This window comes from Dinoponera quadriceps, unplaced genomic scaffold (assembly GCF_001313825.1).
Source record: "Dinoponera quadriceps isolate SergipeBrazil2010 unplaced genomic scaffold, ASM131382v1 scaffold616, whole genome shotgun sequence".
Taxonomy (NCBI): Eukaryota; Metazoa; Arthropoda; class Insecta; order Hymenoptera; family Formicidae; genus Dinoponera; species Dinoponera quadriceps.
The window spans coordinates 1,160,107-1,178,587 of record NW_014555184.1 but is presented as its reverse complement, the minus strand read 5'-3'; the positions used below and the strand labels follow the sequence as shown (position 1 = coordinate 1,178,587).

Here is an 18,481-nt window from a genome sequence, read left to right as displayed (position 1 = left end):
GAGAGAGAGAGAGAGAGAGAGAGAGAGAGAGAGAGAGAGAGAGAGGCTGGGAATATAGAGGCGAAAAAATACACAATGACACGAGACGTCGAAGCGCGACGCGCTGGAACGGCCCCGCAAAAAACACTATAACACATTGGTGCAACAAAGAGCAGAGGGGGTTGGTGTGATAGGTGAAAAAATTTTCTTGTCACTTACATGGATCAAATCGTGCGTCCGCGACGGACAGCATGGAAAAAAGTACAGAATTTCCCTCAAAAAATGTGCGTAAAAACTCGCTCCTCTTTTTACGACGGTGTACAAAAAACCTATCTACGTGCAAAAATCACGCTCATGTCGGAGTAGTGCCGTTCCTCCACTCCTTTTCGGTCTATCGCGCGAACGTAACCGTGGATTGCACGCACGGAAAAAAGATTATCGGATCGCGTTATTAACCGACAAACTTACCGCGTGTTATGGAACGTGAGTTATTCGTGAATGGGATTGCTTTATCGTAGATCGTGACACACACAGACGCGTCCGTTACAGTGTGCGTGAAGGTACCGTCATGAATGATTGATTCGACAGATGTCATTAGAGTAGGTTGAGTTTAATTATACGATGAGTAAGAGACGACGAAACTAGCGAGAGAGGTGGTACATCGATCAAATCATCTCTCCGTAGAAACGACATTTTCCCTCATGCGGCTTTTCATTCGGCGGTTGCATCTCAATGTACGTGCGGGATGATCCGAGAATTCGCACGCGCTACGAAAATTGAGATGCGCAAGCTTCGAAAATGATCGTTCTCCAGAGTGATGACGGAAGTGTGCGAACGATTAGAGCGATAGAAAATTGCATGGTACTGACTTGTTTCACCAGTGGTGACTATCACCGGGGCACTTGGGGGACCACGCCCGATGCTGTTCACGGCTATCACATAGAGCTCGTACTCCGTGTACGGGCTGAGACTCCTAACATGGTAATACATCGTCGTGATACCGGATATCTCGGCGAATGCCTGGTTCACGTGCTTCGGTTTATGCTGAATTACGTAGTACTGCAGCTCATCCGGTCCTTTGTACGACCAGCTCAGCTTCACCGACGTCGCCGTGATGTCCGACACTTGAACGTTCTCCGGCGGCCCGGGAAGAGCTGCGAGGGGTGATTAATATGGCTTTACTTCAGCAGCTAACGTTTCCATCGATAGTCTACATCCGCGCGCCTGACGATTTTTCGAAATATCTCGTCGTCTGACGAGATCATTTTCCCGAGCCTTCCAGAGCCAGAATTGTGGTGACACTCGAAGAAATGTTTTCGATAACTCATCGACAAGCGTTAAATTGATATGCGTCTTAGTGTCGATGTAATGTCGAACATAGTGTCACACGAGAGCAATCTGTTTCGACCTCCCCCCTTCGGATGGTCAGTCAGGAAATAGGAAACGCGATGCTCCATCAGGCGCTTCGCGAGAACATTTTTAGCGCTGCTTCTCTTATTGCCAATATTACGGATATCTTTTTTCTCGATGATGAGTGTGCTCTCGTGCGGCAGATCCAATTTGGAAGCATCTCTAACGATCGCTTTACGACTGCCAATGTCGCCGCATAGTGGTACACTTGGTGTTACTACTATATAAGCGATTAGCTTTTCAGTGAAAGCATAACGAATGCAACGTGCAATTAATTGGCGCGCATCACGTGATAACGTAAGCGGAAACGCAAAATCATAAAGAAGCGGGGTGGGATCTATCTGCGAAGAAATCAGATACGAACATTGAACCTTCACCATCGTGGTAGCGTCGATTATGCCGAGATCGCTGGCGGCTGTGCACGTGTAATTCGCCGACTCTTGGATGTCGGTCAGCGTCAGGACGTTTTTGCCGACCGGCAGGTTGTCGTCCGGTGTTAGATCGGTCGCGGGGTCTTTTCTCCACTTGACGAAGGGCATCGGCGCGCCCACCGCGACGCAAGTAAGATTCAGCGATGCGCCAAGCATCACCTCGCTTAGCGGCGGTGGAGGAATCGAGAAGGTCGGTGAAACACGGCGTTCTGAAGAATTTCACCGTGTTTGATCGTATTTGACACGTCGACATGTGTACTTAGAGTCAAATCGGCGACGAGATGAATTTTCACGAGAGATTGCTCTCTTTCGGTATCCTTTTAATAGTTTACGTTTTCTTCGAGAAAATGGGTCCTAATTTAAACATGAATCAAAAGGTAATTTTGTCGCACCTTGACATATAAATCTCTCGTACGATATATTGTTCGCAGTGAGCGCGAGTTACATCACGTTATGATTGAGCCCGCGTTTGTTTATTTACGACTGACATTAAATCGAAATGCAAATAATGACGCGCCCAATTGGAGAATAATTACGTTTTTCGATCGCAAATTAACTGTGCCGCGTGAAAACTCGGCGCGATCGTTTCAAGGCGGATTTTACAAATCGCCGTCACGGCGATTAAGCCGTAAATGCGAACAGTCGAGATTCGAGATCTTGCCGCGAGAACGCAAGAAGACTCGGCGTAACGTGCGCGACGTGAGTCCTTTGTGCCGCCCGTTTAGTTTAATTACCTCCTAATTGCATTACATTAATTTTAATTACGAGCGGGAAAACGTCCACGTTTATGGCATTGACGTGACTGCGCGACGAATTTGCGCCGCATTCGTTATTTCATTCTACAAACACGTTGTCCTTTTGCGGCGTTTCAAAAGCCTCTAACTTTTCTTGGGACGTCCTATTTCTTCTTCTTTCTTCCTTTATTTATTTCTTTCTTTTCTTGAAATCATGTCTTATAAGATACAACATTTTCATTGTTATTGAAACAATTGTCGTATGCCGCGAGTGTATCTATAATGATTAAAATACCTACGTTTAACGTATAACGTAATCGACTTGGAGTACTCCGTGCCCACGGTGTTATTAGCGACGCATTCATACTTTCCTTGATCGGTTACGTCGGATTCGGTAATCTGCAAGGCACCTGAAACCATAAGGATCACACGCGGATATAGTACTGATATAATCGAATATGTAACATCAAGGTAGGATAATAGCTTGCGTGTATCGAGATTCACCATTGATCCTTCAAATTCGATGGAATTTGCAGGGTCAATGTAAAACTAGAATTTCGAAAGATTTGACGTTTTTTTATTTATTAAAGCCTAACTTGAAAGCTAACTAAAAAGCAATTGATTTGAGCGAGTTGAAAAGAAAAACTTCGTTAGATGTCTAAAAAAACGTCGAGTCAGTGTTTATCAAACATATAAAAACGAATGCACGATAGTCTCCTCGTTTAAGTAGATGTATTTTCCGCCTTTTACTTCATTTTTTCCACCGCTAATAGAGTTCCTACCGCGAAGGGGTCGAAGAAGGGCGACCACCCCGTGTCGCCCTCCTTCCCCCGTTCTGTACATTTCGCTTTCCATCCGGTTCGTGCGGGGACCACCGCGATGCATCAACCCCCTTAGAGCGCGATACCGCGATGATGAACTGGCCGTTGCGAGGCGTGTGATTATCTTCGCCGACGTCACTGCTCTGTATAATTCAAGTCCCCACGACCTCCTCCACTCACGAACGGTACCGCCCTGCTCATTCGCAAAGTAAACACCGGCGAAGCCAGGAATTCCGGGGGGGGGGGGGGGTTTAGAGGTCGATCGTTCGACCCTTCGAAGGTTTTATCGAGGTGACGGTTGTAATTAGGGAATGATCGCGAGCCGGCACCGAATAATGGAAATAACGCGGGGGGCGCGTATCGAAAATAATACAGAGTGCCTCCCCTTCGGTGGGTCGTGTGTATCGTCGGAATAGGATGCATCGAAACGGAACGCGACAAACACGGCCGAGAGGGTTTTTACTTCGAAACTCGCGGCGCTACGAATATTTTTTCCCCGAAAGACAAATACCGCGAATACACGAACCGCCGCGTTGTTTCCCTTGCGAACGAACGAAACACACGCGTCCTCTCACGTTCTCCCCCCCCCCCCCTCTCTGATAAAGGGTTTCGTTTTGATATTATGGCCCGGAGTAAAACGGAACTCGCAATTATTGGTGCGCGCAACCAGCCGCAGCGTGCTTGTTAATTTCGCGGACCAACGAATTTAATGCCGATTTTGGAATTCGTTACCCAGCCGAGTTCTCGCATCATACGTAACGCAATTAGCAGCTCTGGATCTTAGAATCGTGCGTTTCAACTCGACGCTAAATTTTCACAATTTCCCTCGACACAGCCTCGGCAAGGAAAGAGCTCGTATAGACTCGGCTGTGGGTAGGCGGGGAAGAAGCGGGTGAAAGAGTAAGGGTCGAGGGTGGAAAATACTTCATCACAGGCGAGAAGCGAGGCGAACTGATATCGCGTACGATCGGAATACGTAATCGTGCTTCATCTACAATTTCTCGTAAGCCGACCGGCGAGGCAAGCAACGCGCCTAGTCATATTGTTATCCCGGAGTCACGTGTGCATTGTTAGCGCGCCGCCGCGAAAAATGTTACGCCCGGCGAAGAGAGGATGGGAGTAACACGTGAAAAGCGCTTATTCATCCGGCGGAAACGCCCCTTTATGTAAACTCTGACCGGCGGACACGTTGAGAATGTATCAAGACATTTAGACTGTCACTTTTGATTCGTGATGTGTCGTGCTCTGCCGCTGCATTCTTTCAAACGATATTATATTTTAAGCTGCCATCGAACTGTGGACACAAATGAATTAGCGTGTAGTCAATGTACGTTGCGACATATATGGTAATTGCCGATAAGGTCGACAGATCGTGCCGAGTTGATGACGCGGAAGTCTTTCGACGCAAACTTATCACTGTTAAAAATAACGTCTCTCTCTCTCTCTCTCTCTTCACCTTACGGGTTTCATTAAAACCCATTTTAATATCCCACTGGCTGGCCGTGTCGTGACTTTTCGCTTTATTGCGTACGTGCGAGGTAAAGAACGATATAGAATTAACAGGAGAACGCGCGAATTACCATTGATTTAACGATAACATTTCTACGGATGTAATAGCCGCTTAAAATATTCATAGAGGCTGTGAAGGACACGTTACCGGTGGTGATAAACAATTAGATCTCGAACGTGAGACACAACGCACGACGATGATAACGCGTCTCTCCGTGTGTGTTCTTGATAAATTTTATATAATCAAGGCACGCGAGCCACCCCTCCTGCGATACGGCGCGATATACATTCGCATCGGGTACAATTGCGTTAAAAGGTGCACTGACGCTTAACGTCCTCTTTAACTTTTCATAATCCCAGTTTACGGCATCGATCGGCGGAGGGGAGTCGCCAGGAATGTTTTAGGTAACTGGCAGATAGATATCTCCCCGCTGTAAAATCTATTAGCGCAAGAAAGGTCATTGTTTCTCGGAAGCGTACGTTCAACTTTTCACGCCTCGGAAAATAGGATAAGTCAAGAGCATCGTTATGACAAAAATGCAAAATCGCGCGTCCGTTCGTAATTATACCTCGCGCAAATGGTGATTTTATAAAAAAATTTACCTCGCGTCTTTTTAAAAAATAACAGCTCATATATCTCGTTAAAGCGCAAGCATCGGATATCTCTGGGAATTTCTCGCGTTGCTCTTTTATCTACAAGATCGATGCAATATACATGCGTAAATGTCTAAAGTTCGGTTCTTGTTTTACGATGCACAAGGGACACAAAAGAGATAGCTCGCATCGATTCGAGTGCAATTTTTAATATCGTGCGTCCCGTATACAAAATTACGAAAACTGCTTCTATTTCCATGTTTTATTTGCGATCGTGGCTCGGTATAATGTCGTGTTTTTATTAAATAGTTGTTGCTCGTGCATTTTGTTTTTATATCCGTACACGGCTGAATAAAAATAATAGGTGAATACCATCGTCCTTTCTCTTTCTCTCTCTCTCTCTCTCTCTACTAACCCGATCAATATCGCCGGCATATGACAATTAACGACGCTCGTGAACTTTGATACCTAACACAACAGCGAATTTTTTCCGAGGAAAAATCAGCTTCAAACTCGTCGAGGAATCTGTTATTGACGGTTAAACGGCTGAGATTTATAAAGCGAGCTATCAGGCGTTAAATCGGCCGACCGATAGATCGCTTGTAATTTTCGGCCCTTTGGTCGAATCTGGAGGGGTACTGTATAAATAGCCCTTAACGATCCAACATTTTTGTCCAGCGACGCGCGACCCTTCTATTTGCATCTGAATAATTACGTTTCGCGGCAAAACTGAAAAGTTCCATTTTTCAGTCTCTGTCATACGCGAAATATTGTGTCGCGCGGCGGTTGCGATCGTAAAAACGAATAAATCGAGTAGTACGACGTATAAATGTACTCGAATTGTTTTCGTAGCAAGTACACACAATTCGGACGAAACTTGGCGATCGACGGACGCGTTACGTCCCGCTGTTACGGAAAGTGTCGTCGAATTTTCCTACGCGTTGGGGAAAATCGCGTTCCTTGCGAAAGCTCCGTGGCTTCGGGCGACACGTTTCGCCCGTCAGTAGGCGCGCATTTTTCTCCGTGCTCCTCTTCTCTCCGCGCAAGATCATATCGGGGATATGCGGCGGCACGGGACGCAACTGTATACGGCCGAGCCGCTATTTGTGTGTTTGCCGACCAATATTGAAATATCTTCCCTTATATTTAATATTACGAGAGCAAAGGCAACGCGTGCACGCATGTACACACAAGCCGTCATCTCGCTCTTGTTCGGATAGCATGCTTTGTCGCGGGGGTGGAATCGAAGGATGAAGCGGGGATGAATTCGCGCGCACGGCTCGGTGAATACAGGATTCCATCCGGATAGAATACAAATAGGAAATATGTTTACACTGAAAGCATTCCGAAGTGTGCTGTGTGTCCATGCGTTCGTCGCGCACGTCGACGTTGGCGCGGCAAAACGTTGCCGCGACACTTTTTAATTCCGACTTGTGTATTGAACATCAAGTTTCTTTTCGATTACGTTAGTTTCTACTTGTAGTTTTCCGTCGTTACTGACTTCATTTCAGAGCGAAACAAGGATCTTGGCAAGTTCTCTCTTCCGTCCAGTCAAACATTCGGCAGAAAAGGATATGAAAATTATCTTTTCGTAATCGATACAAAGTTTGTCGTATTTATTTGTCGAATAAAAATGAAAACAAAAATTTTCGGCAAGCCAGGATATAACGGAGAAAACAGCAAATTTTCCGCAGAAATCTGATAGGAACATTTTGTTATCGTTGTAAGAGGTTAAAAGGTTTGTAGTAATATTATACTTATAAGCGTATACGGAAAATAGAATTAGCTCCCGCATCTAAAAACTAGCTATCCGTATAATATAAGTGTAATTTAGCTTTCGGACTCAATTTTTAGCTGTGGGAGCTAATTCTTTTTTTTCCGTGTACATTTCAAAGAGAGCTGAAGTAGCCGATCATCCGTGCATTTGGACAATTTTTCGATAATGATTTACTCCGTATGGGAAGAGAAGAAGAACCGACGATCTTTCCTCTAATCTGAGTTTCTTAGCTTAACCCTTTCGGTACATTTGACGAGTGAGACGACTCGTCATCTGCTTACTTGGGCATAAAATGTATTACTTTTACATATTAATCCATATAGCGACAAATTAAATCCGTCCCATGGGCATAAAAATCTTCAAATAATTCAGTACTCAAAGGGTTAATAAACTAGCTCAGTTAAATAGCAATTAGCGTCTTGTCGAGTGCGTCAATACTGGTTTCGAGAACTTGATTCTCGAATATGCCGAGAGCATGGCTCGAACGCATATTCGAATCAAAGGTACAGACGCGTCGCGCTAATGTAAGGACAATCGGCGATATTATGCGGGTCGTTCGAAACGGACGACCGTCGGACGGATATATACCTCCGTGACAACGGTTTGCGCTAGCTATTTAGAGTTATTAGGGCCGTTCTCATTCGGATTAATTAAAGCGGAAAGGCGCGGTGCACGCGCTCCTGTCGATTTCTTGGCGACGTTCCAACTTTGTTCTCGCGATCGGAACGTCGAATAATTCCCTCGCTGCGAAAGAGGGCTGTGCTTTTGACGAAGCGTCGTTCGAGATAACGAACGCTCTTGCCCCTCCCTGCCCGTCGCGAACGCCTTTATACACAGCGAAAACAGCGAAGAGGATCCGTGCCTCCGAGGTATATCGGGTAACGCGGCTCTTTTTTCCTTTATCCTCCTTCCTCGCGCCGCGAAAGGAGAGTAACTCACTCAAGCTCCCTCCGCGTAGCCGGCGTCATAAGTCAACCCCGTGGGTAAAGGGTGGTCTAATGGTCCCGGGGGAACTTCCCCCGGGGAGCGGTGGAAAAGGTGGAGGACGCGCCCTCTCACTAGGATCGAAAAGAGGTGAACGGTCGAGAGAAACGGCGCGGAATTTCAGTATAGGTGTTAAGCCACGATGCTCGTTTCGCTTCCCTTTCGTCGTCGCGGCCACCTCGAGTAATTCACGTGGTCGCGGCGCGAGTCTCGTCAGCCGGTTCAACGCATTAACCGTCGTTACGATATCAAAGGTAATGAACCGTGATATGAAGGGATTTCGAGTCGATTGTGGCACGAGACAATTGCGACGCGACTGTAGAGCTACATGAGGAGAACCCAATTAACCCGCGCGCGGATGGTAAGAAGATCACAGAGTTTCCTATTAAATGTCGGAGTCGTGAAATATCGTGATAAAAGTGGTTGCGCGAATGAGAGGAATAAAATTCGCGACGTATTACTTAACTCTCGGGGATAACAAGATTGGTCGAACACGCTTGCGAAACGTTGCATTTCTTCATATGTTCGGCGATATATTTTATTTACCTTTAAATATTGTCCAACTTATTGTGAGAGAATAAAAAGTGGTAAAAATTCGTCGAAAATCTCACAAAAAGCTCACGAGTAAAGCGATAAGAATGGCGCGGACATTAAGTGGAGCTGGTTGAATCGCTGTAGCGTTTAGGCGACTATTCGCAAAGTAAGTAGGAAGGGTCTTTTATCTGAAACGTCGCGATCGCGCGCTCTTTCCACATTTTTCCTCTTATCTCTCTCTTCCTTCCCCTTCTCCCGGGGTCACTCCGAGGACCACCCGTCGCGGGGTCGGTCCGTTTAGTCACACCACTGTATTACGCCGCTTGTTCCGAAGTTCGGCGCTCGCTCATCAAGCTACCGGGGGCTTTAACGCGGGGAATTTTACGAGTGTTGACGAAGCGCTAACCGACGTCTCCGCTTTTACTCCCGCAGAGTCGTTCGCGGCTTTACGAGCGAGGACTGCAAAATATAATTTAACGATTCGCTGTGTTAAGTTTTGCGCTCTCTCCTACGTCGCCGGCGAGAGAATTTCCTCGAGAGTCGCGCGCCAAGCCTTTTAGCCGACGCTGCTGAAGGTTAAATGAAACGTTAAACTGCTTTAACTTATACGCGCGCGTATCTAATTAAATTTGCCCTCGCGTAATCGCGCGTTAGGCTGGAGTTCTCCGAGAACGAGTTATCGGCGCTCAGTCATTCGTGTGCTCGGGGCATCGACGCCCTCCCTGCCATCCTCGTGAGATTCTTGACTCTTCATCAAGTCCTGTAATCCGGCGCCGCTTGTGCCGCTATTCTTTACTGGCGCGTAGCGTAGCGCCCCTGTAAGCTAATAGACCGACATCGATTTTCATCACGGTTTTAACCCCCCCNACCCCCCCCCCCCCCCTCAACGGAAAAAGAGAGGAAGTCTTCGCTCAGTGTCGCGAAATATATTTGAAGAGCGATGCGCGAGAGACAATTTTCGCGTGAGAGGAGAAGCCAACAGGACTTGATACACCGTCGGTTCGTTTATTACACGGAGAAGAGAGGTTCATCGTTACGCATAATTTAACGCGCACTCTCCGTGCTTCAGGAGATATCGTCGCGTTCTTACGATTCTTACGTCGACGGTGGACGTGTTAACACGAGAAGCGCGAAAGACCCCGCGGAATTTAATCGTGCGCGCGCGGCGAAAATACGAGCGTGGTATTCTATAACGAGCTGGGACGCTTTGATATCGTTAATGTACATCGCGGATGTAGCTATTCTCGTGAATTAACGCAAACAATGGTATATATATATATGGGCGAGTGGCCGAGCGAGCGCGCTGGCTCGGCCAGAGAGTGCGCGTGGCGAGTTAAAATTTTAACACTGGCTTAATTCCCGCCGACAACGCGAGCGAAGCGCCTGGCAAATTTAATCTGCGAGATTTGAATAATACGTATGCACGCGCAATTTTCGCATAATTCTATATTTAACTGTTGCGAAAGCGGATGAACCCCCCGAGAAAAACGTCTATCGCCCCCCCCTCCCCCCTCTTATATTCTCCGTCACTTTGCGCACGTCAGATTGCGCGTCCTTTCGTCGGCAGAAATTTGCAGAGCGATTGAATTCGCCACTTTGCGCAATCACTGCACGGAATTGACGAGCGCGGCCAACGAAATGTTGACATACGTTCGTGAAAGCCGTATAAATTTGGAAAATCTTTGATTGTCGTGATGATCGAAGAGACCGCTATTTCCAAGCGATTAATAACTGATCTGCGTCAATCGATCAAATTACCTTGAGTAATCGTACTAAAATAATCGCGTAAGGAATATTTTTGCATAATATAAAGTTTCGCTCCGAATAACCCTCTTCCCCTCTTTGAATGAAAAGAAGCGCGATGGCGGGAGCTATTGAATCTCTGACATTTCGATATGGCATTTGGGAAAACAATTTGTCGATAAAGAGATTCACGTGAATATATAATAAGTTTATAATATGCAAATACATTGAAAACGTGTTGCTCAAAATCTTCCCGTACAACATGCGCCTGATGCAAAATATATTTTGTTTCAATAATAATAGCGCTTCCTATGTTCTTTTTTCAGGGTACAAAATAGACTTTCAAAATGGATTGCGTATATCGGGGAGTTTTGTATTTTATTTCGGGCAAACACGATGCATCGAGTGCATCGACCGTTTCGTCGTGTAGTATGTTATTTTTGGCGTCGCCCTATGATATTTGGCGGCGTCCGTGCTTGTTTCGAGATAAAACATCGGGAACGATGGAAAACGCTGTCAAGAATGCATCATCAGTCGAAAACGCTCGAACGCGGCAATCTATCGCGGCGTCCCGCAATGTGTTAACAGTTTCGGGCGCGATACGAGACGCGTGGCGAGCGCGCGCAATTTTCGAGCGAGCTCTCGCTTAACGAGTTCGAAGACAGGTAAGATTTACGAGAAAAATGCTTGTCAGCGTGGGATGGAATTTATGAAAACTCTCGTTCCGCACGGCGTCAGTCTCCCTTCTCGTCACCCTCGGTTCGCCTCCTTTTCTTTCCGTTCCTTCCTCCTTATTTCTCGTCCATCCATTTCCCTAGCGCGGAACTTGGCGCGCTATACGCAGAAAGTACATCGGCTCCTGATGTACTTTTTGCGATACATTAAGCCGTATATTTTATGGGACGTGCGCACGCCGCGCGCTATCGACTGGGACGCTATCACACGGAGGAAGGGCGTCGCGAAGACACGCGAATAACGTTAAGGGTGCGAGCGAGTGACTGATGTGACTCCGGGGCTCGGCTCTCACGCCAGGCAGAGGTTATCAACCCCTCTCCGTTAAATTGCACTTAACTCGACCATAATAGCACCACCATTCGATAAAAAGTCGCGCGGCTTTCGGATGCCGAATTATTGTATCGTAGTCTGACCGAGCGAATTGCCGCGATGTTCTTTATACACGAATTTTACCAATTTACTCTGCACCGCGCGTAATTATGATTTGTTCCTCCTCGAATATATTCGTAACATTGCGGATGCAAACAGTAATTGTAACTGTTAATGACTCTCGAGGGGAGGGATTCAAAGTAAATTTACCATCACTGCTGTAACTAGCGCATTAAGAGCGCGGGAGGGTTTCGTATCGCAAGTACGACGGTAATAGGCAAATCTTCGCTGGTAGCGGAGCAACTAAAAATACACGCCGTTATTCCTCCCATCTAATTACAATAATAATAGCCGGCGTAACGGTACCGCCGAACGAATTTACATAAACGCCCGGCATACTTCATTATCGCGGCTATCGATCGTGGAAAATAACCGGGCGGTTCGGTCGGGTTCGCGAATTCTCGAGTTCCCGATCATTCCGCGATTATCCGTTTTCGAATCGACGGTTTGACGAGCGGCGAAGAGCACGCGTGCTTCGGATGGGGTTTCCGCTCGTCTCGTTTCCTCCACGTTTCTTTACGGCAATTTCTAGCAAGATTGCCAGGTCGCGACGTACACACGGCCGCTCGCGCGGCCCCGATGCATACCGATGCGCGAGTATCCATAATACATGGCGGCCACACGCACGCGGTCGCGTGTACACGCATGCGAGTGTGCGAGGCACGCGTTGCATATACAGAGCGGCGGCTTCGCCGCATCTAATGTACACTTTTCACGTCGCGGCAAACGGGCACCGTAAAGATAGGGGGGAAGTGCGCGCCGGTATTACGTGACGTGCCGCTCGATAATGATACCGCCGTAGCGATAAAAACGTTATATATTCGTACGTACGTATTAAGCGGCGAATGTAATGATAACGGGATACATCGGGCTTTAACGAAACGCCGTACCGCAAAATTATTCCTTTCTTCTCTCTCACTCTTTTATCGTACCACCGGTTTCTTCCCTCTTTCTCTCGGGGAGTATTATTAATACATTTTGCAAGTCTTCTCCCCGCAGCTTTCGTTTAGCAATAATGCGTGCGCTCTATAGTTTCACATTCTCCCTACTTAATTACGTTCGCGCGCGCGTGTATTTAATGCTTTCACGGATGGAAAATGTGTGGGAAAAGAGATAATTTAGAGGCGGAGAATTTTCAATACGGAAATACGAATAATGATAATCGGATTTTCGAACGCTCAGTGTTACAGTCTTCTCGATCGCCATGGAACAGCGCAATATTAGTCTTACGCGTTTTGCGCACATTGCTTGTACACATACAGATATCGTGAAAGTAGTACATCTGTGTTGTAAAACCGACAGTAGTCATATCTATCTGCGGTCGGTCACGAACCGCAGAACGAAAGAGAACTGTAGGGTAAAAGACCCCATTACCGAAAACATATCGCGATTGATATATCAATAAAAAGATTATGTCACCGTTTCCAGGTGTCCGTATTATTTCACATTAGCATTCAGACATTGATTGCAGAACACACATTTTTTTCGGATGTTTACATTAACGAATTAAGTCTTCTTTCTTATGATACGAAAGAAATGTTGTCACGCGATTTACCGAACTTTCCACAACGTTCAGTGAAGATATTACCGAATGTAAGATCTTATACCGAGTTCCGATAACCGACTTGTAGAATGTAATACCGTGTCTCTATTAACGATCTTTTAATCGCGATTAGGCATACTTGAAAGTTGACGGTAATCAGGTCTCCTCACTTTAACGGGCAGTCTATTGCCGGACTCGGTAAATGAAACGCACACAACAGTTGTCTTTTCTCGTGAAAAAGAATTAAGATACATATTTTATCGTTCAAATTAAAAACATAAAGTTTCATCTTGAGAAAGAAAATTTCGATATCACGTCAAGGTATGAAAAAATGTTTGCGAATCTTTTGTGCGCGGTATATTTAGCTAGAGAAAAGACAAAATTCAAATCAAGTGGCTTGAATACATTCTTTAATTGTAAAAGAAAGTTTAATGCCCGATAAACTATGTACAACATAAATACTTTCAATTTTCAGAAAAAAAAAATTCATCGTACTGTTTCCGACTTTTCATAATTTATGAAAAAATTGAGTTCCATCGGGGACTTTTGTGTGTGCGCCATTTCTGAATTAATAAACACAATAAATGGATGGATTAGATTTCTTATCCGGACGTTAATGGACGTACGTCGGCACGCGCGCGGTTATGTTTAACAAAGAGATCTTTAACATCGTCACATCGGCGAGATCGCAGATTATCGTCCGTCCGCGGATCTTCGAAGTGACGCGACAGTAGTCACAGCGGTCGGCTCTTCCTCAATTCCAAACAACGGAAATGCAGCGTAAATAATAAAGCGGTGGTGTTATGTATTCCTCGAATATCATATCGCTGTGAAATGGCGGCGATCGAACTCGCGCGGAATATGGTGAAAGTTTCGTCGTCGTCGGAAGACCGCGGCCGATGATGCGAGAGCACACTTTACGAGCGTATGGTCGGGCACGAAGTGTGCTTCGCGAACGGGGCCAGGTGTGCTCTCGGCAAACGAGATGGATGTGCTGGATGTTCGCGTATCGCGTGACCACTCGATCAACGCCGCCGCGGGTTGACAGTGACTTACGCACCCGGGCACTCAACGAGATATGACATGCGCCACCGGTCGGGCGCCCCATTGTTACCTACCTGTGTACCCGCCAAACACCCTTAATCTTTCTATCTTTCATAGCTTTTGTCATCGTTCGATCGTTCACGTAGCCCATTTCTCTCTCGGCTCCTTTCCCGGCTCTTATCGACCTACTTTTCGTTTCTCGCGAATCAAGCGTGACTTAACCGTCGTACTCTCTCGCGTCTTGAGGCTGAATTTCGAACGACCCCTTCGTCGTATTGATTGACAGGCGGCGTTACTTACCGGTATCCATGACCGTGTATCGTGGATTCGACGTATCGATAGGCAGCATATCTCGCACCCAAGAGATGATGGGTACCGGTGATCCGACCGCCGTGCAAAGGAGGACCGCGTTGTGACCCATTTCGACCACCTTCGTCGTGGGCGCCTGAGTGATCATCGGGAAACCCGTCGGTAAATTCTCCACTGTAATCACAAAGGGACCCCTCTTTAGTTGTCGGAACGGCGTTTAAAAGTCCGCACAAGTAACCGGCGTATTATACCGGCGGCAATAGCGCGGCTGATGACGTTACGTAGCTAGAGGGAGGAAGCTTATGCAGCTTTTGAGAAAATTCACGAACATATAATAGTTGTAATAATACATCGAAGCGTCGGCTCAACCCGCGGTAAAGTAAACGATAGCGAAATATAAAATAAATAGACGCGGTATATTTCAAGTAAGATAACCCGTATTTTAACAAGAACGCATAGAAAGGGACCCCCGTAATCCGAAAGTTTCGTACTTTCCGTCAGAAGGCTTAGCATATTATTACACGAAGTTCCTCTTAAGACGTGTATTTGCAAAATTGTTTTAATCACTTTAATTTTTCACCGTGAACAAGGCGAAATTTCGAGTATTTTAAGGGTGGAGAGGGCGAAAGAGAGGAGCGCGCGAGTTCAGTAATACTTAAACTTTCATATTTGCAAGCATATTTTGTGCGCGAGGATGATCAATCAAAAAACTTTATTCCCGGCTCTTCTCCGCCTGCCACCTTTTTAAACGGTAGAATATTCAAACAAATTATACACATAGGAAGTATACGTGGATATAGTTGGATAAAAGAGAAGAGAGAGAGAAACAAAGATCGGCCGGGAATATCACGTTTACGGAAAACGTCAAAATATCTGACACGTACAGGTCTTTTGCATCGATGGCGGGGCAAACTTCGTGGCTTGTCAATTATACATTGGATGTCGCAGCTAGACCGGGATGGGTCTCGTAGACAGGTATCCGACCGGTCTCGCGGGATCGAAAGTTAGGAAAAGCCACTGGCCGGCCGCGCTGTTCCCATTTCCCACTGCGGAAAACAGATCTTCCGTCCCTCGGAAGGTAGTTCGCTGATATGGATAGATGCGATCAGGAGCGGAATCACAGGATTCAATATACCGCGACGGTTTCTTGAAAGGACTTGCCAAAAGAGTCCAAGAAATTGCGCGACTTTGCCGAATGATTTCCGTTACGATCAATTGTACTCCGACGTAGCAGACTTCTCTTTTGTCTTCGTGACAGGACGTGTAATCGCCGCTATTAACCAACGAGACGCTAATTGAGATGTTTGGAACGTACGACGTTTGCGAAACGGCACTCTGTCGGTGACATCGAATATTCGCGGATCTTAATAAGTTACGCGATCGATATCCAATTAAAAGAGTCGATGCGATCGAGGAGCTGAGCGTGCCAAAGGAACGACGCACCGCGAGTCGTGCGTGAAGTTTAGCCTCGGGGCGAGCAGCAGGGAGATTAATTCGACCTGTTTCGAGGTACACGACCCACATCGCTGCCGTTCTTCATGTAATTACGACGACGCTACATTAATCCTTTGGGTGAACTCGTAGTTAAATCTAAGTTGCCGACGCGGTACACGAAGTTCCAAACAACTCCCGCGATTGTCCTGTTTCGACGGCACTCATACGGCAGAAATGAAGACAATCCACTCGAGCCGATTTAATAACAATTTCCCGACCCACCGGCTGCTCGTTCGAGAAGCGCTCTCGCGATTGTTCGCCGAGCTTGTTTTACGTAAACGCGCGAAATGAAGGATCCGACGAAATAGAAACGACGACGCGTCGCGTGGAATTCTACGTGGATCATACGTTAGAAGCGGAAAATTGCCTCGCTGTTGGAATTTCGTGTAATTTTCATTAGCGGTGGAAACGAGATTACGCCATTTGCTTAAAGTCGCGTCTTTTACGAAGGATCTCTTAATTGCCGACGGCGCAACAACGTTCTAATTGCAGTTTGCAAGGAGGGCGGCGGCTCTGTAATTTTTACAGAGCGTTAGCTAGCTGTCTAAGGTTAAAGTCACCGGAAAGCGAACTCGAGACTTATTACAAGGCCCACGAACTGGGTGAAAGTTCGCCGTAAGGGCGCGATCAAACTGCAATTACCACCGGCGCCTCGGGGGGCGGCTCTTAGAAAGTCCATCTTTCACAGTCTCGTCAATTACAAGAGCAATCGGAACTCGCGGACGAAGTTAGTGGTCGGCGGTACTTTTGCGTATTCTGATCTACTCTCGCCCCCGTTCGCAAATAACTTTTAAAGCGCCCGAACCTGTTGGATCTTGGCAAAGATTGGTCGTCCGCCAGCGTCAAGATACATTCACAAGTTGGCACAATTGCGTTCAGTCGCTTTGATAACGCTGGTAGCCGTGAACGCCGTGTGAAAAAAAATTTATCGGATTTCCCCTCGCTCGCTTCTTCATCGTCTTTCATCCAGCCATTTGATACCCCCGTTATCGCGGGTTTTGTCGAATAATTACTCGATACGTCGGCTTCTTTCGATCAAACGCGATAATCTGACTTTGTCAAGCATCTTCACGACACCGTTGCACGCATTAAGTGAATTTTTCCCAAAGTCGATATTTATTTTAAACAGCGATAAGCAGGGGTCTTGGAGCCGGCAACTTTCCAACTTCGGTAACGACATCTTTATGATTTAGCGCGAGTTCCGGCTAATTATTTTAGTTTACCATCGAAAATGATCGAGAGAGTTAGCGACTCTTGTATAAATTACGTTTCCAACTTTCACGTGAACAGAGAGAGAGAGAGGAAATCTCGTCATTTCGTTAACATTCATTCACTTTGATGCGACAAGACGTAGATCGCGTCGAAACGCTCGAGTTAATGGAAGATCGCGAGAGATGCACAATCGCGGGGGATCGCATCTCTCGTGCGCACGGCGATAAAACCGCGGCAAGTAGGTCGAGCGATTTACCGGCTATTTGCCGGCGCAGTCAGCAGCTACATTAAGGAACTCGCGGGCTATTATACGGGCGAGTCTGTCAAACTCAACGGGATTCGCGTGTTATTATCGCGAGGGAGGGAGGAGATGCCGATGCTCGACAGCCTCCACCGACTTTCTCTCGGGGTCTTCTTCCCCCATTGTCTACTTCCGCGGCGCCGCTTCTTTGTCCTCGTTATCGTCCGAGTTATCCGGCGCGCGCCAATTATATTGGGAGAGCGGCCGACAATAGAAATCGCCTGCAGACTTTCCGCACGTCCCATTTCCACCTTCCTCCTACTTCACCGTTATATCCTCTTTCCTCCGCGCGCTTTTCCACCGGCGGCGACAAACAATACAAGCAAGCCCGACGTCGACCGCGACGACAACAAAGTCGTCGGCAAAGCTATTGTCCGTCTGGCGATCCGCGCCTTCCTCGTGTCCGAGGTCGCGCGACGACTATTGTACGACCGTGGAACGATCCGTGCAAGGAAAAGAAGAGACGCCTTCCCCTTGGAAGACGTCGTGATTTTGCGGGAATTTGTCTTCCTCCCCTGCCGTCGTCCTCCCGCTACGAGACGTTCTTTCATACTCGGTGCCTTCCTTTATTTGCGATTTCTCACTCCGCGCTGCTTGGCCATGCACGCAAATGTGCGCGCGTAAAAGCGCGAATAAGATGGACCGCGCGTGAACGAGTTATCGCCGGGAACGAACGCTTTCCTTTTTATTATTTCTTTCTTTACGGCACTCCCTCCTTCTCCCTCGTATTCTACGTATTCGCGCGTGTTGAGCTTTTTTTTCATCGTTACATTTATGCCTGCCGCGATCGTAAGATCGCGACGTTACTCGCCAAGAGGGAGTTTTCTCGCTGCGGATTCTCGCCGACAAGACACTCGATTGGTTGCGACTTGATTAGCAGCGTACACCAGGGGGGGGG

General features: G+C 46.9%; 1 protein-coding gene across 5 annotated transcripts in view; it reads right to left on the bottom strand.

The window, feature by feature from the left end:
• Positions 1-18,481, bottom strand: part of LOC106743275 (tyrosine-protein phosphatase Lar) — a 350,035-nt gene that overhangs the window by 19,862 nt on the left and 311,692 nt on the right. For all 5 annotated transcript variants that reach the window (XM_014616950.1, XM_014616953.1, XM_014616951.1 and 2 more), the window contains exons 6-9: positions 14,568-14,750; positions 2,854-2,964; positions 1,754-2,029; positions 849-1,133 (exon numbers count right to left, since the gene is read on the bottom strand). In XM_014616950.1, the coding sequence (XP_014472436.1) occupies positions 849-1,133; positions 1,754-2,029; positions 2,854-2,964; positions 14,568-14,750 (855 nt within the window). The remainder of the gene's footprint in view (positions 1-848; positions 1,134-1,753; positions 2,030-2,853; positions 2,965-14,567; positions 14,751-18,481) is intronic.